Source organism: Pan troglodytes, chromosome 21, assembly GCF_028858775.2.
Source record: "Pan troglodytes isolate AG18354 chromosome 21, NHGRI_mPanTro3-v2.0_pri, whole genome shotgun sequence".
NCBI classification, from domain to species: domain Eukaryota; kingdom Metazoa; phylum Chordata; class Mammalia; order Primates; family Hominidae; genus Pan; species Pan troglodytes.
Window position 1 is genome coordinate 70,597,260 of NC_072419.2, and position 24,335 is coordinate 70,621,594.

The following is a 24,335-nucleotide window of genomic DNA, read 5'->3' on the forward strand; positions in this document are numbered from 1 at the left end:
CATGTACACTTAAAAATGGTTCAAATGATAAATGTTTTGTATACTTTACCATAATAAGAATAGTGTATTTCGAAGACAACAACACAACCTCCCACATGTGGCTCTAGCCACTTGCTCCCCAGATACCCAGCCGCACCCCTGCCTCAGGCCCTTGCATGACCTTCCCTCCGTCCGGAGGCTCCTCCTGCAGATACAACACAGATGAGTGGAGAGATGCAAGGGGATAGGCGAGGGGACACTGAAGACATACTCAGAAAGCTCCCCGTGGCTGGGTGTGGGAGAAGCCTGGAGGAGGGTGACAGCAGCAGTTGGATTCCCATCCACCTTCCTGTGCTTACTACTAGCTGGTAAGTACAAGAAGCCAGCGAACCTCTTGCAGTTTCAGTTCCCTCATCTGTAAAATGGAGGTATCAGTGTCGTCAAGCCAAAGGCTGCCAGGAACCTGCCTGTAACTGAATGAGTTGGGATTATCACTCATTGCAGCGAGAAGGATGCAGATCATGGAGAACTGCAAGGCATCTCAGTAAGAGGTGTCGGGAAAAGTTACTAAAGGTTATGGGCTTGAGTTGGGTGATTTTTTTCATGGATTAGATGCTGTCAGGAATTGGGGGAGTGGATGGGGGGAAAGGGTGGTTCTCTGGGCATCTCAGTAGATGTTATCTGTGAGGAGGCCAGGGCAGAGGGAGGCTCAGCTGTAGCTGGTAGAGGAGCGGGGGTCATTGTTACTAACTTGGAGATGATATGTCTTAGATTTTGTGGGTGGCACAGTTACCCTATTTTTGTTTGTGCTTAGACAAAATTATGACGTGGCCTTGGATCATGATGGTGCTCCTCTACAAAATTATTTATGTCCAACAGGAGACCCCATGGCCTCGATCTGAGTGCCAGGCCAGCTCCTGATGTCACGGTCCACTTTTCTTCTTGGAGGTCATACTAGTACCTATTTCATGGAAATAACCCATGTAGAGTGCTCAGTATATACCCTGTGAAGGGTTATGAATGCTGATGGTAGTGGAAGCTGATGTGGAGGGGAACGGTGGAGACACCTTGGAAAACCAAGCAAGAGTCTGAAGTTGTGACAGGCCGGGTCTCACTAACGCAGGCCTCCATTACAGCTGTCCCAGCACGGACTGAGTAGCCAGGTTAAACATTAAAAGCTGATTGAGCCAATGCCCTTATACAAAGGTTGGAATGTAACAAAGATCCCACCAAGAGTTTTGCCTAGGCTCTTCCTGGGCCTTGAAGCATGACAAGGTAACGAAGGAACTCTTAACAGGACCCTTTTTAGGATTAAACAAGTTGTATTAGGGATCTGAAGAAACTCCCCAGGCCTCCACAAACAAGTTTATGGGGGTCTAAAGGAATTCCCCATATCATTATGATTTAGCAGGAGACAAGATAAGGGTAATCACCCCAGCACCTAGACCCATTTAGATTAAGTAAACTTACTGAGGCTCCAGAAGAGGGTCTTCAGGACTTCAACCTTAGTCATAGATTAAAAGAAGTTAATCACTTATGTCTGTAGATGAATGCACACTTACATGTAGACATATAGCTTAGAAGGTATACGAGCTTTGGAAAACTTTGTAATTTTGAGTTGGTGTGGTGATAATTTCCAGGCCTTCTCCTTGTAACCGGTTACAGAAATAAAACCTCTCTTACTCTCCAGCTCATTTGCATCTTGTTATTGGGCCAGGAGAAGTAGTAGCCCGACCCTCAGTTGGGTCCAGGAACAAAGGGAGTGTCTGAAGACAGCAGTGATGTGATCACACTGTTTTAGGAGGACCACTCGCCAGAGCCCAGGGGAATGGTGGGAGGGGTGGGGAGAGGTGAGGGGAGCTGGGACAGGGCAAGGAGGGATGTATGGAGGACGTGTCCCCTGGCAGTAGGAAGAGAGTCAAGGATGACTCCAGGGCTTCTGTAATTTGAAACAGTCACAAATAACCACAAGCTCTCAGGTGGAAGGACACTGAGAGCCCCATGAAGGTCATGAGGTGGTGGGCCACCTCAGGTCCGTGGATCCAGGACCATGGATCAACAAGAGAAGTGAGGTCTCCCTGGGACCACATAACGTGGTGAAGGCACCGGCCTTTGGTTTTCAAACTCTGCTCCTAAGTGGAGCTCCAGGGTCTGGGGAGGAATGCCGAGTTAGGAGGGAGGCGGGGACCGGAGACCCAGGCCCACTTGACGCTGGCACTTGCACATATGAGGCGGCTTGCATGGCTGTGCTTGAAGAAAGGGTTCTGCAGCTACAGCCCATCTGCAAAGCCCCACGCGAAGTTTGGGCAATGGGCTGTGTGAACCCAGAAAATGGGAGACAGGTCTCAGTTAATTTACAAAGTTTATTTTGCCAAGGGTGAGGACGCGCCCGTGACACAGCCTCAGGAAGTCCTGACGACATGTGCCCAAGGTGGTCGGGGCACAGCTTGGTTTTATACATTTAGGGAGACATGATACATCCATCAATACATGTAAGAAGTACATTGGTTCGGTCTGGAAAGACGGGACAACTTGAAGCAAAGGCAGGAAGACTCCAAGCGGGGAGGGAGCGTCCAGGTCACAGATAGGTGAGACACCAACGGTTAAATTCTTTTGAGTTTCTGATTTGCCTTTCCAAAGGAGGCAAATCAGATATGTATCTATCTCAGTGAGCAGAGGAGTGACTTTGAATGGAATGGGAAGCAGGCTTGCCCTAAGCAGTTTCCTGCTGGAGTTTTCCTTAGTGATCTTGGGGGCCCAGGATATCTTCCTTTCACAGCCGATTTCACAAAGCCGGCTGGGTAGGAGGGCCCCAGGGCCGGGTGGCCGTCCGCGTGGCAGGGCGGGGGTCCCAGGGCGGCTGTGCTTGGTGCTGGGAGGCCGCCCGAGGGCAGCGCCGGCCCCGAGTCAGCAGCCGCAGGGAACCCTGGAGATGCGGAACGCCCCCAGCCGTGGGTCAGCAAAGGCGTCTCAGGTGACCCTCAGGGAGGGCTTCTGAGGCAGCCTGTGCGGGCTCCGTCCTGGCTGAGCACTGCGCGGACGGCGCGCCCACGAGACTCGGACCCGGCCTAGGGCTCAGCGAGCTCTCAGCGGGGCGGGCGGACGCAGGCAGCCCAGGGGAGTGGGGCCCGCCCTGCGCCGCCATCACCCCTTTAAGGGCCAGGCCCGCGGCGCATGCGCAGTCAGGCCGTTGTGCGCAGGCGCAGAGGCGGCGGCGGCGGCGGATGTTTACGGCGGCCGAGGTTGGAGCGGCGCTGCTCGGCCGCGGACACACGAGGGACGCGCCCGAGGAGCTGCAGGTGGCAGCCCAGGCGGTCCGAACCCGTCGGCCGGCCGAGCCTGGAGGTAGAGCCGCCGCCGCCGCCGCCGCCGCCCTTCGGTCCGGCCTGCGGCGAGCGGGTGGTGTGTCCCCTCGGCCCCTTCCCTCCTCCTTCCCCACCCTCGGCACCCCTGCGCCCGGAGCGCTCCTCTGGGGGCGTCGCTCCTCCCCACCTCGGGCACCCTCACCTCCCCCCAGCGGCCTCCAGGGCGCCCCGCGTTTCTCTCTCCGAGCGCTCGCGGTTTCCCGTCGGTCTCTCCCGGTGCCCGTTGCTCACTCACACTCTTGGGTCTGGTTAGTCCAGACCTGCAGCTTGTCTTTGACTTCCCAAGTGGGAAACGTTTGCAATTCCAAGGCAAGCCAAGAGCTAAGGTTTAGAACAAAGTCTGCCTTGGACCCTTTCAGAAGATGACAGGATTTTTAAAAAAAAATAGTTGCGCCCCTCCCCCCCCGCCCCCGCCCCGTGCCTTGGAGATAGTGAGAATTGGAGCAGAGCACTGGGACTTCAGTTCACGCATGGAAAGAGATCTTTGTTAGTTGGGGGAAGGAGAACTTGCCTGAGCTTCGGGCCTTTGTTTTGTTTTTGTGAGAGGGACGTGTCTCCTAAATGAATGTTTGCTCCAGCGTTGCACCTCAAATAAGTCACCTAAATATCCACGCCCTCTTTACCCACCCCCTCTTTACTCGTGTGACTAGAATAGTTTTCATTTTTCTTCTCAAGGGAATGGCTAAACAGCTCCTATCTGGGCGTTTGATAGACTGTCATTCAAGAATGAGTGAAGTTGAGGTGCCTGTAAGCAACTCAGAAATTGTTGTGGCCATGCTTGGGGGAAATAGAGCCCTGCACTCAGGTGATGAGAGGAGACCTCAGAGGTGACCGATCCAGGGCCTTTCTCCCTGCGCCACCCCAGCTCGTACCTCCAGTGGAACTTGGCTGGGCTTATCAAGAGCTCCTTTCATTCATTGCAACTTCATTTGTTAGAAAGCTTCTCTGTGTATTTAGTAGGCATTGTCTCCAACATGTACCACTGGTCTGGCTTTTGTTAGGCCCGTTAATAGTGTACATGTGACAGCCTTTCAAGTATAGGTGCTCCCCGACTTACGGTGGGGTCGCATCCCAGTAAACACATCGTTAAACCTGAAGTCGAACCGTCTGAAGTCGGAGACCATCTGTATTTGAAAAAAGTCCCTTTGCATTGCTTGTAAGAGTTCTGGTTTTCAAGGTGAGAAATCTGTTTGTGTGTTTGTTTGATCATTCTGCCCAAAGGAGATGTGGCTTTGGGTCCTTTTCCCCACTCATCTTCCACAGTGAATTACTTTGTCCATATTACCCTAAAGAAGTGACATCCAAGTTGGAATGTGATCTTCCGTATGTCGCCTCCCAAAACCCCACTACCATAGCTTCATGCTTGTGTTGACACAGCCACAATCACAACTCAGGTGTCAGTTCTGAGACCTTCCCATGCCTGTCGCCACTCAGCAAGTGTTCTTCATGTGCCCTGGCAGTTCGCATTGTAAGGAGCAGCCAGGTTGTTATGGACTGTTGCTAGTTACCACAGAGTAGTGAATTATATTAAGGATTAATTACAGCAGACAATGTGCACAGTATCATCGAGTGCAGCGTTCTAAAAATGATTCTACACTTTTACTTTGAAAAATTGGATTTGACCAGATTGTAGAATCTGGGTGAAAATGATAGGATTTGGTTTGGCGAAGAGCTTTGTTGTCGGTGTTTTTGGTGACATCATGACTGATCATATCGATGGTTTTCAGTGCGAGGGAGTGTTAGATTACCGGACAAAGATGGTAATAAATATCAGACCCCACAGCTATTCACATGGATCCTACCAATGGCAATAGGTATAGATAGGGTTACCCCATCGTCAAAAGGTTACCGGTGTGTTGTGTGGTAAAGAACGTTGCTGTCTTGAGTATTTTTAAAAGCTGCATTGGTGTGGTATTAAAAACACAGGCCTTTTGCCATACAGTCCTGGGTTTGAATGCAGCCCCCTCCTCACAAACTGGCTATGTGATCATGAACAAATTAACCGGCCAGCTCCAATTTGCTTCTTAATGTTGTGAAGTGTAAATGAGGCCATGACTGGCAGGTGGTACCTGGAAAAAGGTGCTTGTTTTTACTAAAAAGCTGTCTGAACTTTCAAATTAAGGCAGAGTTCAAAATAAGTGATAGTTACTTAGTGGAAAATGAAACCTATCCAACATACAGTTTGAGGTTACCTTCTAGAGATGTGGCATTGAGACAATGTTGGAACATTATATACAGGCTTCTGGGTGAAGAGGTGGCTTTGACTGAGTACGGTATGCGATTTTCCAGCTCTTTTCCTAAATAGACCCTTAAGCATCCAAACACATGATTCCGCTTTTAACCACTGACCCAAATTTTAAGATGACTGTGGTAGGCTAGGGTGCAGCCTCAGAACTGAGTGGCTTATCCAGGATTAAAGTTGACCTCATTAGGACTTAATTCCATCTAAGTCTAAGTCAGCTGGCTGTGGACTGTAATCTAACAAGGGCTCCGAAACAATTCAAAAAATTCAAAAAGGGTGTGAAAATTTAATGACTGGACCATCCTATTGATTTGCAAAACCTAATATTCAGCTCTGAAATCTTGAGTGTGAAGATTGAGTGTTCCACCATAAAAATAGAAGAGAATTTGTGTTAAGCTATACCCTTCACACTTTTTGTTCACTTGTAAGAAACTATGTGATTATTTTCATTCCTGGGAAAACCTCCCACCGCTGTCTCCAGTTGTGTACGTGGGTGTGTATGAAATCCGCCCCAGGCCCCTCGCCACCCCACAGTATTTCTTTACGATCCTCATTCTACTGTTAGAAATCCAGAGGAATGTGAGGAGGAAAGCAAGTATAAACTTCATCATAATTATAACAAGTTGTTAAAAAGGTTGTGTTCATTTCAGAAAATGTCTTCATGAGGTCTGGTGGTCTTTTTCCCTGACAATTTGTATCTGGTGTTTTGTAAAGCATTACCATTTTATGTGAAGTTAAAGCAGTTACTTTGAAAAAGTTACATGGGGTAAGTATGAAATTGGAAAGGATATTTTTGTAGTTTTAAGAAGAGTAAGGCTTCTCCGCATGAAAAAGTGTTTTCTTGTGAATTAGATGAAGCTACCCTGTATTTTAATAGTTAGGCTCAGAGGTGACACGTGCTGCGCTTTTTCTTCTTGAAGGCAGGTTGGGAGAAGGTAAGACAAGTAGTTGTTATTTTTAAAGAGCTGGGAAAGCTGCGTATCATGCAATTGAGAAGGGGCTGTAGGAAGTTCTGGTAGCAGCCCCTCCTACACTTAAACTTTAGCCAGGAAGCTGATTTTGCCTTTGTTAGAAAAAGGTATTTGTCACAGTACGTTCCATTTGGGAAGAGTGTTTTCTTGCTGTTTTTGTCTAAAATTTGAACATCAGAATATCCAAATCAGCAGGTCAAATGGATTGCTTGACTTGGGTGGGTACTTTTGTGTATGTTGGGGATATAGAATTCCCGGATGTAATATAGGACACCACCTAAAGTTTTTTTTCTTTTCTCTTTTTTTTTTTTTTTTGAGACAGAGTCTTGCTCTGTTCCGCAAGCTGGAGTGCAGTGGTACGAGCTCTGATCACTGCAACCTCTGCCTCCCGGGTTCAAGCGATTCTTCTCCCTCAGCCTCGCCAGTAGCTGGGATTACAGGCATCCACCAGCATGCCTGGCTAATTTTTGTATTTTCAGTAGAGACAGGGTTTCACCATGTTGGCCAGGCTGTTCTTGAACTCCTGACCTCAGGTGATCCAACTGCCTCGGCCTCCCAAAGTGCTGGGATTACAGTCATGACCCCCCGCACCCGGCCTAAATTTGAATTTCAAATAAACGTCAAATAACTTTTAGTATTGTTGTTTACCTTAATTTCCAATTGAACTGGGATTTTTTTTCCTTCTAAATCCGGCATCTCTGGGTGGGGCAGGGGATGAGGTGGGTGTTGACAAAAGATAATCTATTATTTTCAGAATTCAGAATTTCAAATTGGTATCTGTTTAGAACTTCTATTGTTCTGCTCTTACCTTTAACATAAATCGCTCTTTTTAAACATTTTTAATTATAGTATTGCCTAAGTGTAATCTTGAACATGGGCGGTGCTGTGAGTGCTGGTGAAGACAATGATGAGCTGATAGATAATTTGAAAGAAGCACAGTATATCCGGACTGAACTGGTAGAGCAGGCTTTCAGAGCTATCGATCGTGCAGACTATTATCTTGAAGAATTTAAAGAAAATGCTTATAAAGACTTGGCATGGAAGCATGGAAACATTCACCTCTCAGCCCCGTGCATCTACTCGGAGGTGATGGAAGCCCTAGATCTGCAGCCTGGACTCTCGTTTCTGAACCTGGGCAGTGGCACTGGGTATCTCAGCTCCATGGTGGGCCTCATTCTAGGTAAGTGTGGAAGGAGAGTCTGAAAACTCATCTGTCTCAGGGAAGGAGGCATCTCCTTTGACAGAAAATGTCGTCTGCTAATGGCCTGCCTGGGTCGAGACCGCAGCCTTCCCAGTAGTTATCTGACGTTGACACATCACTGGGTGGTGGATAGAGGGATGAGGGAGGAAGGCCTGCATGCATCTCATGGGCCCCGGATTCTCCAGAGGGACCTCTCCTGTTCTCTGTCCCCTCTTCCTGTGCTGCCACAGCCTGTACTGCGCACCTGCCCTCTGGACAGCGGAGGATAAAGACAGTTGTGTAAATCTTGACCCCACTGTGATTTCTCGATTTAATTTTATCACTCATTCTTCCTTGTCACTCCTTCTCTAAATCGATGGTAATTAACTTGAAAGTCCTTTCGGAGTACTTCTAAGCAGTTTTTGTTTTGTTGGTTTTTTTTTTTTTTTTTTGACAGAGTCGTGCCCCATCATCTAGGCTGGAGTGCCGTGACACCAGCAAGGCCCGCTGTAGCCTTGACCTCCCGGGATCCAGCAACTCCTCCTGAGTACCTAGGGCCACAGGCACGCACCACCACCCCTGGCTGATGTTTAAATGATTTTTAGAGACGGGGTCTCGCCATGTTTCCCAGGCTGGTCTCAAACTCCTGGGCGCCAGCTCTCCACCTACCTCAGCCTCCCAAAGTGCTGGGATTACAGGCATGAGCCACCATGCCTGGCCTACTTTTTTGTTTTAATACTAAGAGTAATACCTGTAGATTTTAAAATTAGTTTCAGGGATGAAGGGATTTCACTATGAAGCTATTTAGCCTATTTTCCAAACAAATGAGTTGTGAGACTGCACATGGAAATATGGCTCTTTTTAATAATAGCAGATAACTAAGGAAAAACATCACTTGGTGCAAAATGCTGTGAGGGGCGGGGAAGGCATCTGTTTTTAACTCAGTAAGGTGGAAAGGTTTTGCCGGAGGGGTGATAGGAGCTGATCTGTACTGTAAAACCTTACTCTAAACAGGAAGCAGGGGCCAGGCTGCTGAGGCAAAGCTGGCTGAGAAGACGCTGGATGAAACCAGTGCAGAGAAGCTGGAGTCTGTATTTTTTCTAAATCCTGTTAGAACTGACAGGATTTATGGGTGGACTGTATATGGTTGTGAAAGAAACATCAGGAATGTGGCTTGGCTTGGTGGTTCATGCCTGTAATCCCAGCCCTTTGGGAAGCCGAGGTCGGAGGATTGCTTGATCGCTTCAAGACTGCAGTGAGCTATGATTGCACCACTGCACTCCAGCCTAGGTGACAGTGAGACCCCGTCTATAATTGATTTTTGTGGATATGGAATGATAATTTTGTTTTTTTTTCTAAGTCTGTATAAATTGGAATTTGGTGAAGTTTTGCGACCGATTATTTTGGCTTTATGCTATAGATTGCTACCTTCAGGTGTAAAAGTGTGTAGATTTTTATAATGCTTTTTGACCGTAACTTCTCTTTGATTGAGACTGTTGTGATCCCTGTGCTTTGAGAAGAGAACACAGTGCCCAGATTATTTATCATTTTTGAATTTGGGAATTGTGATTTCCTCCAACGTAGCTGAAAAATAGGAGCTATAGCTAAGGTAGAACCTTGGGGAGAAATAGGTGATCAAGCTGACTAGATTAGAAATACTATAGAAAAGAGCCAAAATGCTTAGGAAAAGATGACTTAAAGTAAGCCTGAAATGGCCGGGCGCGGTGGCTCACGCCTGTAATCTCAGCACTTTGGGAGGCCGAGGCAGGCAGATGGCTTGAGGTCTGGAGTTCAAGACCAACCTGGCCAACGTGGTGAAACCCTGTCCCTACCAAAAGTATAAGAAAGTACCTAGGTGTGGTGGTGCGCACCTATAATCTCAGCTACTCAGGAGGCTGAGGCTGGAGAATCACTTGAACCTGGGAGGCGAAGGTTACAGTGAGCAGAGATGGTGCCACTGCACTCCAGTCTGGCTAACGGAGCCAGACTCCATCTGAAAAAGAAAAAAAAAAGTAAGCCTGAAATGGCCTTGCTGTACTTGGCATCCCCTAGAAGTTATAAGGAAAGGCCTTCCAACTTGATACGGTTGCTTTTCTTTCCTGAATCCCCTGTTTACTGGAAATTTCATTGGATTTTGGGAGGAGAGAGGTCTGAAGGAAGGAAGGGCCTGTTTTCTGCTGTAATGGATGGAACATGCTGCTTTGATGCAGTTGAAGGAAGTGACTTCAGGGTTTGCTGTCATGGATGCGTGTCTTGGCTGTGTCTCCAGATGCTGCAGCTTTTATTCAAGCTTAAGAGCACTTTGTGCAGAGCACTCCAGAGTGAAACCCATTGGCTTCCCAGCGCCTGTGGATGTGGGTCTCTCATCTGACGGAGTTCTTTACTGTGACCCCCGACTGCCTTTCGCATGGCCTGAGCGGCATCCTGGGTCAGCCCTGTTCCTGTGCTTGCTCTGTGGGCTCCTCTGCCCTTTGCTCAGGGCTGTCCTTACCTTTGTTTGTCATCAACCAGGGGAGAATACAGTAGCTACTAAGAGATGGTGGCTCATAAGTCACCTACCTGAAAAGTGCTGGGTGATTCGGAAGCAGGGCAGACCTAGGAGCGGCTCTGCCAGGGGGGCCTCGCTGCTCTGGTTTCGTGCCGTGCTCCAGTGCTGAGTCCCAGGTGCCGTGTTCCTGACACCCCCCGGCCACCCTGTGTCCTCCTCCCCTGCTAGTCATCTTTGTATTAAGCAGGTGGGTCGAGGTATTTGTGTTACTACTGTTTGGTGTTAAGCTTCTTGGGAATAGGAACCATATCTCATATCTGTTATTAGAATTAACTGCTTATTAAGTGTTTGATAGTGAAGGTGAGGGGTCAGTGAAAATAAGATGAGTGGGAAAAATCAAGCGCTATTTTTGGTCTCTGGCAGAGTCGGGAATTGAAGTCGGAGTTGTCAGAAGGTCTTGACGTTCAGAGTAATTCAGGATTTGATGTTGTAAACAGTGAAAAGGGGAACTCTCAGGTAGGGTGTATTTTGACGAGGTAATGTTTTAGCAGCAGCTCTGTGTATGAAATACGTGGAGAGAAAAGAGCAGCAGGTACAGTTGTCCAAATGGGGGCCAGGGAAGCCTTGGCCTGGGCTGGTGGCTGTTGTACTAGGAGGGCCCACACGGTGCAAAGGTGTGGGATGCACAGAAGGTTGCCCATTTCTCAGCATTTCTGTTAGATTGTAGGGTCCAGTGCTACATGATCACTGTAGTATATCTGTCTACCAAGTAAAGTCCTACGTGCCTTGTGCTTTTTACATGTAGATTTAAAAAGTTGACGTGTAACTTACCCATAGTAAATGAACAAGTGTGAAGTGTGAATTCTGGTGGACTTTTACATATGCATCCACCGCCATATAAACTCCACCCACAGCAAAATGCAGAGTTGAATCAGCACCCCAAAAGGCTCCCATGCCCCCTCCTCCTCCTAGAAAGTTCACCAGTGTTGCATCTTCCAGAAAGGTGATGACCGTTTTGCCTTTGTCGGCAAAGATGAATTTTGCCCGATTTTTACCTTCGTGTAAGTGGATTCCCGCAACAGAGAGACCCATTTAAGTTGAGTGTCAATACTGTGTTCCCAGTTAACGTAGGGGCAGTTTTATATCGGGGGAGCACTGTCATCATTAAGTGGACTTGTAACATTTCTCAGTTGTATTTCAAATTACTGATAAATATCCTTTGATATAAAAATGTTGCATTGTGACTTGGCAGCATAGTTTTATCTTAATGATGATGATTGAACCCTGTTTTGTGAATATTATAATGCTTACATCTGAGTGTTTTGGGCAACTTTTCAGGGAAAACAGAATCGTCTTAAATGTTACCTCTGGACAAACAGGTGAGGCCTGTGTCAGTTCCATTTGCAAATACATGTTTCTTCTTTAGTTCATTAGTAAGACTTGAACACTTGGTTTGTCTCCATTTTCAAATGATTCTTGAAAAGTTTGTGAGCAGAGAAGCCCAGGCCTCAAGTATTTACGATGTGGTGAGCCGTGATACTGTGATGAGACTTCAAAACTTTGTGAATGTCTGTAGTTACACATGTTAAGTCAGACGTGTTACAGTTGGTAGAAGTGAACAGATGAGCAAGAGTTCTTGCTCTGGTTCTACATGTTTTCTTATTCTTAAACCTTTTAGGTCCTTTTGGTGTGAACCATGGGGTGGAACTTCACTCAGATGTGATAGAGTATGCAAAGCAGAAACTGGACTTCTTCATCAGAACAAGTGATAGTTTTGACAAGTAAGATGAAATACTATCCATTGGCTCAGATAATGTGAATTGTAATTTTACAAAGTTTTGATCAGATAGAAAGAAATCATGTGGTAGGAAACATAATTAAACTGTGGTGGGATGATTCTATGTTCCTGTTCTAATTTTCAGAAAAGATTCTGTGTTTTGAGGGTTTTAGGGTATTTCAAACTGTTACACGTACATAAGGTGTTCATTTGCTCAATATTCATGTTTCCTGTTGAAGACAACTGTTTACCACCTAGTTTTTCCTAAAATAAAATTGTTGCATTTGTCTCTAAACAGTATATATAACTAGCTTTTGCCATTTTAAAATAAGGCATTAAAGTTCTTATTTTAGGGATTAAAATTTTTAGAAACACCAAGTGCAGTTTCACCACCCCCACATCTCACTCGTGTAGTATTAATAGATCTTACATAAGATGATAAGAAGATGACAGAGACAGCAGCGACTGGAGATTGTGTGAAATTTGGATAAAACTTTTGATATTCACTTTCATACTATTTTGTTTGGTATTTCTAGAGTTCTAGTTGTATAGTATAATTCTTTTTGGAAGTAATTCTTGGACATTTGTAATTCTTTTCTTCCAGCTCCTCACACTGTAAACTGTGTTACATTGCTGTGGGATTTTAACCTGTGGTTAGCATAGATTTACTGTATAGACTTGTTGCAATGTGATACTTTTAGTTGCAGGAAGCATTTTTTACTTCCAGGTTTGACTTCTGTGAACCTTCCTTTGTTACTGGGAATTGCCTGGAGATTTCTCCGGATTGTTCTCAGTATGATCGTGTATACTGTGGGGCTGGCGTGCAGAAAGAGCATGAAGAGTACATGAAGAATCTTCTCAAAGTGGGAGGGATCCTTGTCATGCCACTGGAAGAGAAGGTCAGATTCCCTTCATAACTGACATTTCTGCACCCTGTGTGCCAAGGTCTGTTCTGGGCAGTGTACGGATACTTACTCTTTTAACAATTTCCTGCATTTCACAAATGAGGAAACAGAGGCAGGGACAGGTGAGGGAGATGCCGGGTCACGCACATGCCCTAGCTGGGGCCAGAAGCTGACTCAGGTGGGTGCTTCAGAGCCTGCACGTGAAACCCTTTTCTCCACCTTCCTTCTCTGTCTCTCTCTTTTTCCTTCTTCTGTCCCTTCCCCCTCACCTCCCTCTTCCTTCCCCTTCTCCTTCCCCCCAGCTGTTCTGAGTTTTAATTCTAATTGTTAATCTATTATAATTGTTCTGCTGTTAGAATTATATATAAAATAATTAGAGTCATTCTATTCTCATCATTAGTCTAATTGTTACATGCCTTGATGTTATGCATTTGACAGGAATCCTTTGCCTAGTGAGAGTCTTGTCCAAGTTTGCTGTTTGGTCATGCTTGTTTGTCTGTGTTACTGTATTTCACTGGGAAAAATAGTTTATAGTAAATGAACAGATTAATCAGACATGAATTGGTCACCAAGAAGAATGTCTCCCAGTCACAAAGAACTAGGAAAACACAAATAATAAAAATTAGGAGGTTTTAATCGTTTTAATAAAAATTTGGAGATGAGATCTTGCTCTGTCATCCAGGCTGGAGTACAGTGGCATGATAATAGTTCACTGTAACTTCAAACTCCTGGGCTCAAGTGACCCTTCCGCCTCAGCATCCCAAGTAGCTGGCACTATAGGCACGTGCTGCCATGCCCAGATAAATTTATTTTTTAAATATTTATTTATTTATTTAGAGACGGAGTCTCGCTCTGTCGCCCAGGCTGGAGTGCAGTGGCGCAATCTCAGCTTAGTGCAACCTCCGCCTCCTGGGTTCAAGCGATTCTCCTGCCTCAGCCTCCTGAGTAGCTGGGATTACAGGTGCGTGCCACCACACCCAGCTAATTTTTGAATTTTTAGTAGAGACAGGGTTTCACCATGTTGTTCAGGCTGGTCTCAGAGCTCCTGACCTCATGATCTGCCCACCTCGGCCTCCCAAAGTGCTGGGATTACAGGTGTGAGCCACCGCGCCCGGCCTAATTTTATTTTTTTAGTGACGGGCTCTCACTGTGTTGCCCAGGCTGATCACAAACTCCTGGCCTCAAGCAATTGCCTCACCTCAGCCTCCAGAGTTGTTGGCATGAGCCGTCACAGCTGGCAGAATATTGTTTTCAATGTCTTTGCTTATACAAGTGATATTACAGATCTTTGTTGCTATACAAAATGCATTGGATTTTTTATTGGAATTGTATCATCTCGATAATTTGAGGATTGTGGCCATCTTTACAATGTTTCATCTGCTTATCTAGAGTATGAAATAGGGGTTTATATAGTTTTATTGAAGGTTTTATACATCATTTATTGATTCTATTGAAATACTTGTTTTTCATTATAACTAGAAATTCTTTTAAAAATGTTTAAATAAACATGTTTTGCTGGTATACAAGAATGTTTGTTGATATTTACTTAGTACGTGGCGACTTGATCCTTTTAGTTATAAGATTCATGACATAGAATCTTAGTTTTTAGAGGATTTACTGACTTAGATATTTTTAGAAAAGGCCAGCATATAATCATAGCATGAAAGAACTGACCAGAAATAGCTTTGTGACCTGTGTAGGCCACTTGGAGACTGACCCAGCCACACAGAGCACACAGAGGGTCATGTCTCATTGTGGTCTCTGGTGCTCCTAATACTTTAATTCAAAAGAAATGTTTTGATGGCCTACACTGGAGTGTGTTAAGCCACCAGATTCCGGTGCTTTCGTGGGGGTGATATCAGGGCAAGGCTCATTTAAACACTTCAGTATTTGTCTCCAAAGCATGAGGATAATTGCCCAGGCATCCAAGATGACAAGTTTGCATTTAAAAAAGTAACAGGGATTCTGTAACAGTATCTGTTACTACAGTGCCTATCAGGACTTAGCCACCCTCCCAATAACAACAGGTCAGGATTCAGTTGGTTGTTAACGTATCTGTAATTACTTTTTGCTTTAGGACAGACCCCCTTTTCACCCTCAGTATTGACTTTTTTGGAGAGTGCTAGAGCATTGTCTTATAAGAATCCCCACACTGTCTATGTGGTTGTTTCCTCTTGCTATCCTATAACTAGTTTCTCTATAATATATAGTTTCTGTAAACAGAAGTTAGGCCTAGGGCCTGAATATATTCAGGTTAAGCATCTTGGCAGGAATATTCATAAGGTAGATGTACTTCATGGCACGTCACATTAGGGGTCCATATGTCAAGATATTTCATTTTATTGTAAGCATTTCTATGTATTTTTATAGTATGTATAGGAATGATTAAATATGAGCTAAATAGTAGCCAATTCTTTTGAATATTCTCATTTTGTCTCTGGGATAGTTGACTAAGATAACACGCACAGGTCCTTCAGCTTGGGAAACCAAAAAGATTCTTGCTGTTTCTTTTGCTCCTCTGATCCAGCCCTGCCATTCAGAGTCAGGAAAATCAAGACTTGTCCAGTTACGTAAGTATACCAATCTTTACTTATTTTATCTTTTAGATCTTTTCTGTCTGGTTAGGTTTTAAAAGGAAACAAAATTTACAACGAACCTTTTGATATTAAAAAGCACCATTCCCATGCTGAAACTGTAAAATTCTACAAGCAATTTCAGGCATTATAAAAATTATAATCTATTTTTAACCTATTTCAGGTTATTTTAGCCGTCTTTTAAATCTACAAAGAGCTGTTGCCAGTCACACCATTGAAAGCCGAGGACGCACATAAAAGGGAGCTCATTTTGCCATATGGGAGACTTAGCCTATTTGCCGCCTCCACTGGGAGGGGCTTACAGAGAGAGCCATCAGCCAGAGGGCTCCTACAGAGTCATGGGGCTTCTGCTCCCCAGGGCGCCAAGCGCCTGCTGCCTCATGGGTAGACAAGGGTAGAGAACACATTCCAGCTAATCTGCTGGGGTGTGGATAGGAGACTTTCCGTGGAACCTTACACAGCCGAGCCTTTGTGTTTCACTATTTCAGGATGCAAACTGAGCAAGGAACTGATACCAGGGCCAGCACGACAGCAAAACCTAATGTTTTAAAATTTAAACGGCTCACACAGAAATGAGAGTTCCAATTGATTTTATTTAAAACAAAACTATCAGGATGCTCTCTGATCATTTAGAAAATTTGGAAAATGCAAAAAATAATAGGAAGGGAAAAGTTTTGCATAGTCTTACAAAAAAAAAAAAGTTTTGCAAAAAGTTTTACATTTTGGCAAATCTCTTCCAGAAAGGTTTTTTGATTTATTAGGAATCATCTATGAAATGATTACACTTTGCTTTGGTCTCTACTAAGTACAGGTTCTAAGAACTAGACACGGTTCTTGAAATTTGATAATGAGCAACAATAGGACATGCAAAACGGTTAATTAGGGAAGGTTTGGCAGAGGGTGATGTCTGTGCTTGGCCTTCAAGGGCAAAAAGGAGTTCCCTAAAGAGAGAAGAAAGGGGAGAAAAGTACCAGCAGTGGCAGGACAGAAATCAAAATGCGTGTTCCCCGTGTAGTCAGAGTTGGGACTGATGGGAGAAGCTACTGGTATGTAGGTTAGAATTGGGTTTATCATGTAGGCTGGGGAGAGCTAGCAGATGCTTTAAATAAAAGATACAGTGCCTGTGTATCCTGGATAAGCCTGGTTGTCGTCGGGTGGAGGGTGAATCTGTCAAATGCGTGCTCTGAAAGTCTCACCAGAATAACCTTTTAAGTAACTGCCGCCCTTGGCGGGGAGGGCACCAGCTTCCAGAGCCTTAGCAGAGTTTGGGAAGGCAGGGGCATCTTCGGGGTATTTATGAGACTTTTTGAGGGTCTGGTTGAAATGAGCCGTTCCCTGTGGGGTTCGTCTGGCCGATGAAGAATCATGACAATGTGGTGGGCAGTTTGGATGCTTGTTTTGAGGAGATGGCTTTGAAGAGAGTGTTAGATGATCAACAGTAATGTGATGCTTTTAGAGTTTCTGAAGTGACCCATTGAGTTACTTGCAACTTTTCTTTTCCTGGGCCGGTTTCCTATACTAGTAAATTCATGTTGGTAAAGACAGTGGAGTAGAAAACTCTGTGAGTGTAGACATACGTGATATGGAGTCATGTGAGTGTAGATGCGTGGTGTGGGGTGTGTTAAGTTTAGACCTGCACAATATGGGGTCAAAGTGAGTGTAGACGTGTGTGGTGTGGGGTCGTGAGAGTGCGGACATGCGCAATGTGGGGTCATGTGTGGACATTTGCAGTGTGGGGTAATTGTGTGGGTGTGCGTGGTGTGGGGTCATGTGAGTGTGGGCACGCGTGGTGTGGGGTCATGGGTGCTGGCGTGTGCGGTGGGGGTGGGCGTGCATCGTGTGGGGTGAGGGTGCGGACGTGCATGGTGTGCGGTGTGAGTGCGGGCGTGTGTGGTGTGGGGTCGTGAGGGTGCGGGCGTGCGTGGTGTGGGGTCGTGAGGGTGCGGGCGTGTGTGGTGTGGGGTCGTGAGGGCGTGCACGGTGTGGGGTCGTGAGGGTGCGGGCGTGTGTGGTGTGGGGTCGTGAGGGTGCGGGCGTGCATGGTGTGGGGTCGTGAGGGTGCGGGCGTGTGTGGTGTGGGGTCGTGAGGGTGCGGGCGTGCGTGGTGTGGGGTCGTGAGGGTGCGGGCGTGTGTGGTGTGGGGTCGTGAGGGCGTGCACGGTGTGGGGTCGTGAGGGTGCGGGCGTGTGTGGTGTGGGGTCGTGAGGGTGCGGGCGTGCGTGGTGTGGGGTCGTGAGGGTGCGGGCGTGCACGGTGTGGGGTCGTGAGGGTGCGGGCGTGCACGGTGTGGGGTCGTGAGGGTGCGGGCGTGCACGGTGTGGGGTCGTGAGGGTGCGGGCGTGTGTGGTGTGGGGTCGTGAGGGTGCGGGCGTGCGTGGTGTGGGGTCGTGAGGGTGCGGGCGTGCACGGTGTGGGGTCGTGAGGGTGCGGGCGTGTGTGGTGTGGGGTCGTGAGGGTGCGGGCGTGTGTGGTGTGGGGTCGTGAGGGTGCGGGCGTGCATGGTGTGGGGTGAGGGTGCGGGCGTGCACGGTGTGGGGTCGTGAGGGCGTGCACGGTGTGGGGTCCTGTGAGTGCGGGCGTGCATGGTGTGGGGTCGTGAGGGCGTGCACGGTGTGGGGTCCTGTGAGTGCGGGCGTGCACGGTGTGGGGTCGTGAGGGTGCGGGCGTGCACGGTGTGGGGTCGTGAGGGTGCGGGCGTGCACGGTGTGGGGTCCTGTGAGTGCGTGCACGGTGTGGGGTCATGTGAGTGTGGGCACGCGTGGTGTGGGGTCATGGGTGCTGGCGTGTGCGGTGTGGGGGGTGTGGGCGTGCATCGTGTGGGGTCGTGTGAGTGTGGGCATGCATGGTGTGCGGTGTGAGTGCGGGCGTGTGTGGTGTGGGGTCGTGAGGGTGCGGGCGTGTGTGGTGTGGGGTCGTGAGGGCGTGCACGGTGTGGGGTCGTGAGGGTGCAGGCGTGTGTAGTGTGGGGTCGTGAGGGTGCAGGCGTGTGTAGTGTGGGGTCGTGAGGGTGCGGGCGTGTGTGGTGTGGGGTCGTGAGGGTGCGGGCGTGCACGGTGTGGGGTCCCGTGAGTGCGGGCGTGCACGGTGTGGGGTCGTGAGGGTGCGGGCGTGCGTGGTGTGGGGTCGTGAGGGTGCGGGCGTGCGTGGTGTGGGGTCGTGAGGGTGCGGGCGTGCGTGGTGTGGGGTCGTGAGGGTGCGGGCGTGCGTGGTGTGGGGTCGTGAGGGTGCGGGCGTGTGTGGTGTGGGGTCGTGAGGGTGCGGGCGTGTGTGGTGTGGGGTCGTGAGGGTGCGGGCGTGTGTGGTGTGGGGTCGTGAGGGTGCGGGCGTGTGTGGTGTGGGGTCGTGAGGGTGCGGGCGTGTGTGGTGTGGGGTCGTGAGGGCGTGCACGGTGTGGGGTCGTGAGTTCAGGCGTGCACGGTATGGGGTTGTGTGAGTGCATGGCGTGGGGTCTTGTGAGTGCGGGCGTGCACGGTGTGGGGTCGTGAGTGTGGGCATGCACGTTGTGGGGTCGTGTGGGTGTGCACGGTGTGGGGTCGTGAGTGCGGGCGTGCGTGGTGCGGGGTCATGTGAGTGCACGGTGTGGGGTCGTGAGTGCGGGCGTGTACGGTGTGGGGTCGTGTGAGTGCACGGTGGGTCGTGTGGACGTGCACGGTGTGGCGTCGTGAGTTCAGGCATGCACGGGGAGGGTCGTGGGAGTGCGAGTGCACGGTGTGGGGTCGTGTGAATGCGGGCCTGCACGGTGTGGGGTCGTGAGTGTGGGCACGCGTGATGTGTCATGTGACTGCGGATGTGCACAGTGTGAGGTCGTGTGAATGCGGGCGTGCACAGTGTGGAGTCGTGAGTTCGGGCGTGCACGGTGTGGGGTCGTGTGAGTGCACGGTGTGGGGTCGTGAGTTCAGGCGTGCAGTGTGGGTCGTGTGAGTACGGAAATGCATGGTGTGGGATCGTGTGAGTGAAGATATGTGTGGTGTGGGGTGGACGGGTTAGCTTTCAGATTGAATGGAAGCAGGAACAAGTGGAAAGCTGTTGAAATTTTCCAGGCGAGAGATAAAGATAAAAACGAAGACACTGGCTGCTACAGTGGAGAAGATTCAGTGATACATACAATGATACAGTCCTTCTGAGGAAGAGCATGTGAGGTGTTCATTGTCTGTGGTAGACCTGGGTCTGTGGGAGGCTCAGGATTCTGGTCCGGACTGGATTAGAACCTTGGGAGCTATTGGCTGGCCTCTGTTATTTAAAGCCACAGAATGGATGTAAAACCAAGGACTAGCAGTCATACTGAGACGGTGAAATGGTGGAAATTGGAACCTTAGGGAGCAGCACTGGGCTGGATGGAAGAGGAAGAGCCTGCAAGAGAAAAGAGCTGCGGAGGTCAGAGGGAGCGGCGGTGCCTTGGGCCAGGGGAGCAGTGAGCCACGTTCCTTATCCCAAGCAGACTCCTTGGAGATCTGGAGAGGCCGGAGCTGAGGGCCGGGACCCCGAGGGCCTCGGAAGGAGTTGTTTCAGCCTCTTGGGGCAACAGCCAGATCCCAGTGGCTCTGGAAGTAATCTGTCTAGATGTGAGATGATGAAGGAAGGAAGGATGGCTGTACTTGAGGAGGGAGCCGGGTCACAGATGGGGCAAGAGGCACGATCGTGGTGTTGAGTGAAGAGAAAGGATTGAAGACAAAGGAAGTGCCAGAGCCTGTCCTGGAGAAAGGAGAAGGGACCTCTTGTCCGTGGAGTCAGAAAAGCAGGAAAGGTTGAAGGGAGAAGGTGCTACTTACTCACTACCAGGGGCCTGGGACACAAGCCTGTTTGAGGGTTTCCGAAGAACAGTGGAGATGCTGAGATTCTGTGCAGGCCTTTCTGACTTTGGTAATAAACGTTGTGCACAACACAAGAGCTCTCCCTATAGTGCAGACTGTTATTATTTGGAGAAGTTGAGTACTGGAGGGGAAAAGTGATGCTGATTTTCAGTTTAATGTAATTTTCCCTTTGAGAAATGTTGCCTGCATGAAATTGTGAGCTTTAATTGTCAAATGTTCTTTCTCCTTGGTGTGCTTTGGAGTTTTTGTTTTTTCTGAAAAATGTTTGGATTTGCATTTCCCTACTTTAATAAAAATGGAGCAAATGTTCAATGTGTAAATAACTATGAAAATATTAACAGATAAAAGAATATTAGGCCGGGCACGGTGGCTCACGCCTCTAATCCCAGCACTTTGGGAGGCTGAGGTGGGCGGATCACTTGATGTTAGGAGTTTGAGACCATCCTGGCCAACGTGGTTGAAACCCCGTCTCTACTAAAAATACAAAAATTAGCTGGGCGTGGTGGCGCATGCCTGTAATCCCAGCTACTGGGGAGGTTGAGGCGGGAGGATCACTTGAACCCAGGAGACAGAGGTTGCAGTAAGTTGAGATCACACCCTTGCACCCCAGCCTGGGTGACAGAGTAAGACTCTGTCTCCAAAAAAAGAATGTTGGAGACATATTCACTCTATTACTAGTAGGTGGGTATTAATATACACATGAACACAGCAAATAATAGAACAATGAAACTAGGCTGTCAGGAAGACCAATTGTGACCCAGGTGTTGATTCCATCACTGATTAATATAGCCAAGCAATATTGCTTCCTTTCCCTTTCAAAGTTAAGAGTTGATGCATTTGAAAATATCTTTTGAAAAGTACCATATGATTGTAAATTAGAGCACTAATTGACATTTGCTTAGCATGCTCTCATATTCTTGTAACATATTCATAAATTTGCCAGTTAATTGAAATGATGTTACGGGTCTTAGGTGTGTAGGCGTTGTGGTGGTGTCACTCTGATGCGTTTGACTGTGTCTCACTCTTCTGTGCTGCAGCACCAGTGGCAGTTCGCAGCCTCCAGGACTTGGCTCGCATCGCCATCCGGGGCACCATTAAAAAGATTATTCATCAGGAAACTGTGAGCAAAAACGGAAACGGGCTAAAGAACACCCCCAGGTTTAAACGAAGGAGAGTTCGCCGCCGTCGAATGGAAACGATTGTCTTTTTGGACAAAGAAGTCTTTGCCAGTCGGATTTCCAACCCCTCAGATGACAACAGCTGTGAAGACTTGGAAGAGGAACGGAGGGAAGAAGAAGAGAAGACCCCGCCGGAAACAAAGCCAGACCCCCCAGTGAACTTCCTACGCCAGAAGGTCCTGAGCCTCCCTCTGCCAGATCCCCTGAAATACTACTTGCTTTATTACAGAGAAAAATAAGTCTCCTGTTTGAAAGGGGGAAATAGGAAGAGCAGATTGCTGAGTGTGAAGTTCGTGCTGCCTGTGTGCTGTTGAAGGGTCACCTGGAGGCAGACGTTGTGGGGAAGGGAACGGCTGGGCTCATCCACACCATGGTTTTCTTCTTCTAGTTGCTGATTGACCTCTAAAATTCTATTCAGTTGTATGATTTCTTTACATAGTTCCACAAGACCTTCATTGCATAGAAGATTGTTTTCCCAAAGTGGAGAGAATCTTCATAGAGAAAAAGAGAAGGCTGTTTCTTTTTCGGCTCTGACGAAACACTGAAGTCTGCCTAAGACTGTTCGATGACCGTCCCTCATGCAACATGCACGGTACTCACTAAAAATGAAAACTGAAGTGGAAACTAACCTGTGTTGCTTATAAAGTGTGAAAGCACAAGCTTATAAATGTATAAAATCTTTTCTGGGTGTGACGCACCTGCGTCCAAGTTTGAATTTTTATGATATGTGCCACTTAATTACTGGCACTGAGTATCACTGAATTTCTTAGTTTTCTAGTGGGGAAACATTATTGAGAAGCCCTCCCTTATTTTAAGTAAGTTGATTAAATCTTATGTGAGTTGCCAGTTGTAATTTTTCAAAGGAAAAATTTTGATGGGGTGGAGGAATGAATTGCCAGATAATCTTTCTGGAATTCCGGGAGAATTCCAAGGAGGGTTTTTTTTTTTTTTTTTTTTTTTAAGGACATCTTTTGATACCTTTAAAAGAACCACTGTCAAGTAATCCTTAAAAGAATATCTTGGAAAAGGAAACAGATTTTTTCCTGTGTGTAAAGCAATAAGTGAAGTTACATTTGCCCTAACCCTAGGGATGATTCTTTACCCAGTTTTAAAGCCCATCATGGTATTCTAAGGTGTTGACACCCTCCATCCTCAGAGCAGGTCGAAAATGTTAAATAGACTGGGGACTCTATGATGGGCAGCCTGTGCTTTTTGACTTCAGTTTGCTATTTTTCTGTGATCACATTAGTACTGATTCATAGATTCTATCTTTTATAATTCTGGAGAAAAAGAGATTTGTTAGTTTTGTAATTTTTTTGTAAGAGCAAATGTATGTATTTTAGTAGCTCCATTGCATGAGAACAGTGTAACTCACACTGACTTGTGATATCAGCCTTCTCTGGGCCTTGTGTGTGGAGAGCTTTCTATCTTACCAAGTGGTAGGGCTAAAAGAACAACAGCCTTTTTGGTAGTCACATAGCAGAATGATCAGAGTTACATTGCTTATTCCAAAACATTGGTTCTTTTTAAAACATTTTTTTTTACCCAAAGAAAAGAATAATAGAAATTACTAACAATAAATATAAATTCAGAGTGTTGATATAGGATTCAGTATCCAGAGTTTATTTTTAATCTTAATCCTCAGCTTCTTGGGAGTTGCTGGGCTTCAGTGTCTCTGTGGTTTCACCAGCTTAGCTTGAGCTCTGGTTATTTTGGATCTTTTCTGCTTTTTTTAAGTAACTGAGTCATTTTTACCACACAGTCCAGTTTGCATGTATAGCTAGGAAACATGTATTGCTCTAGATTGGACAGTTTAAGTCATTTTAAAGAAAGTTAGTTCATAGTTGTTGCCTTTTAACTCATAGTCAAGCTTCAGTCTTTCAAAGAGAAATGTGTGATTTTCATTTACTTGCTGATATTTTGTAGTTTGGAGATCCTTGTGGGCATTATTCTAACTGATACGTAGACACTTACTTGGAAATTTTTGGACATTATATTAAATGAGTGCTATCTGTGAAATTGGTTATATTAGGTGGCTTGACTAATGTTTTTTCTATAATTGTATATGGACTGCATTTTTAAAAAAACCGCATTTGCCTTTATGCTAGATTGTAAAAAATTATATTAGAATGCATAAGACATGTTTTTCCTTCATATGCTAGACTTTTCCTAGCATTTCGTATTTCTGTGTTGTCAGTGTGTGATTTTTAAACCGGAATTTGGTTTAAAAAAATCTGGTGGTAATATATGTGAGAAATACTTTGGTGTTTACCTTATGAAAATAAAGGATTATAAGTAAAGTTTCCTGCGCACCGTATACCAGAATTCAGTATAATACACTACTTTCTGTTTTCAAACAGATAAATCATAATATAGTCTGTATTGTCTGTAAGATCTGTCTTGTAAACCACATTCTTGACAACTATTTGCTTTTGAGTAGTTTGTATTTTAATATGTGACTTTCGTCTTGAAAAGTAGTAAAGCCATAGACTTGTGCAAAACAAGTTTCAAGTTTATAGATATTAAGTTTGTAATGTGAGCATCAAATGTGTATGTAAAAATACTTTTTACCAGTCTGGAACTTGGGAAAATCCAGGGAATTTGAAACATAGATTTTAATGAGCTGGTAAACACAAATCATGTCAATAAAGGTAGTCAGGATATTTTATCCTTAGCATTGCTTCTGCATCCTGTGTAGGATTCCAGTTCTTGAATATGTTCTTTTCAAAATCTTAAGAAAAGAACCTTTTTTCTTTATTAACATCATGTGTTTACTTTCAGCAAATATTTGTATTACTGCTTGATTCTGTGACATTCACAATAGATGTAGAGAAGGCATTATTTT

General features: G+C 46.5%; 1 protein-coding gene across 8 annotated transcripts; it reads left to right on the top strand.

Annotated features, from left to right (window-relative positions):
- Positions 1 to 3,172: 3,172 nt before the first annotated feature.
- PCMTD2 (protein-L-isoaspartate (D-aspartate) O-methyltransferase domain containing 2) lies at positions 3,173 to 24,178 on the top strand. Of its 8 annotated transcripts, XM_063802784.1 has the most exons (7): positions 3,202 to 4,521; positions 6,237 to 6,352; positions 7,407 to 7,737; positions 11,904 to 12,006; positions 12,730 to 12,901; positions 15,354 to 15,477; positions 21,350 to 24,178. In XM_063802784.1, exons 3-7 carry the CDS (start codon positions 7,431 to 7,433, stop codon positions 21,727 to 21,729), a joined length of 1,086 nt encoding a protein of 361 aa, XP_063658854.1. In that variant the 5' UTR covers positions 3,202 to 4,521; positions 6,237 to 6,352; positions 7,407 to 7,430; the 3' UTR covers positions 21,730 to 24,178. The 8 variants fall into 8 exon arrangements, with proteins under 8 accessions (XP_003317121.1, XP_003317122.1, XP_009435975.1 ...); XM_003317073.7 differs by lacking the exon at positions 6,237 to 6,352 and having other exon boundaries at positions 3,173 to 3,324; XM_003317074.6 differs by lacking the exon at positions 6,237 to 6,352 and having other exon boundaries at positions 3,174 to 3,324; positions 15,435 to 15,477.
- Positions 24,179 to 24,335: the final 157 nt, after the last annotated feature.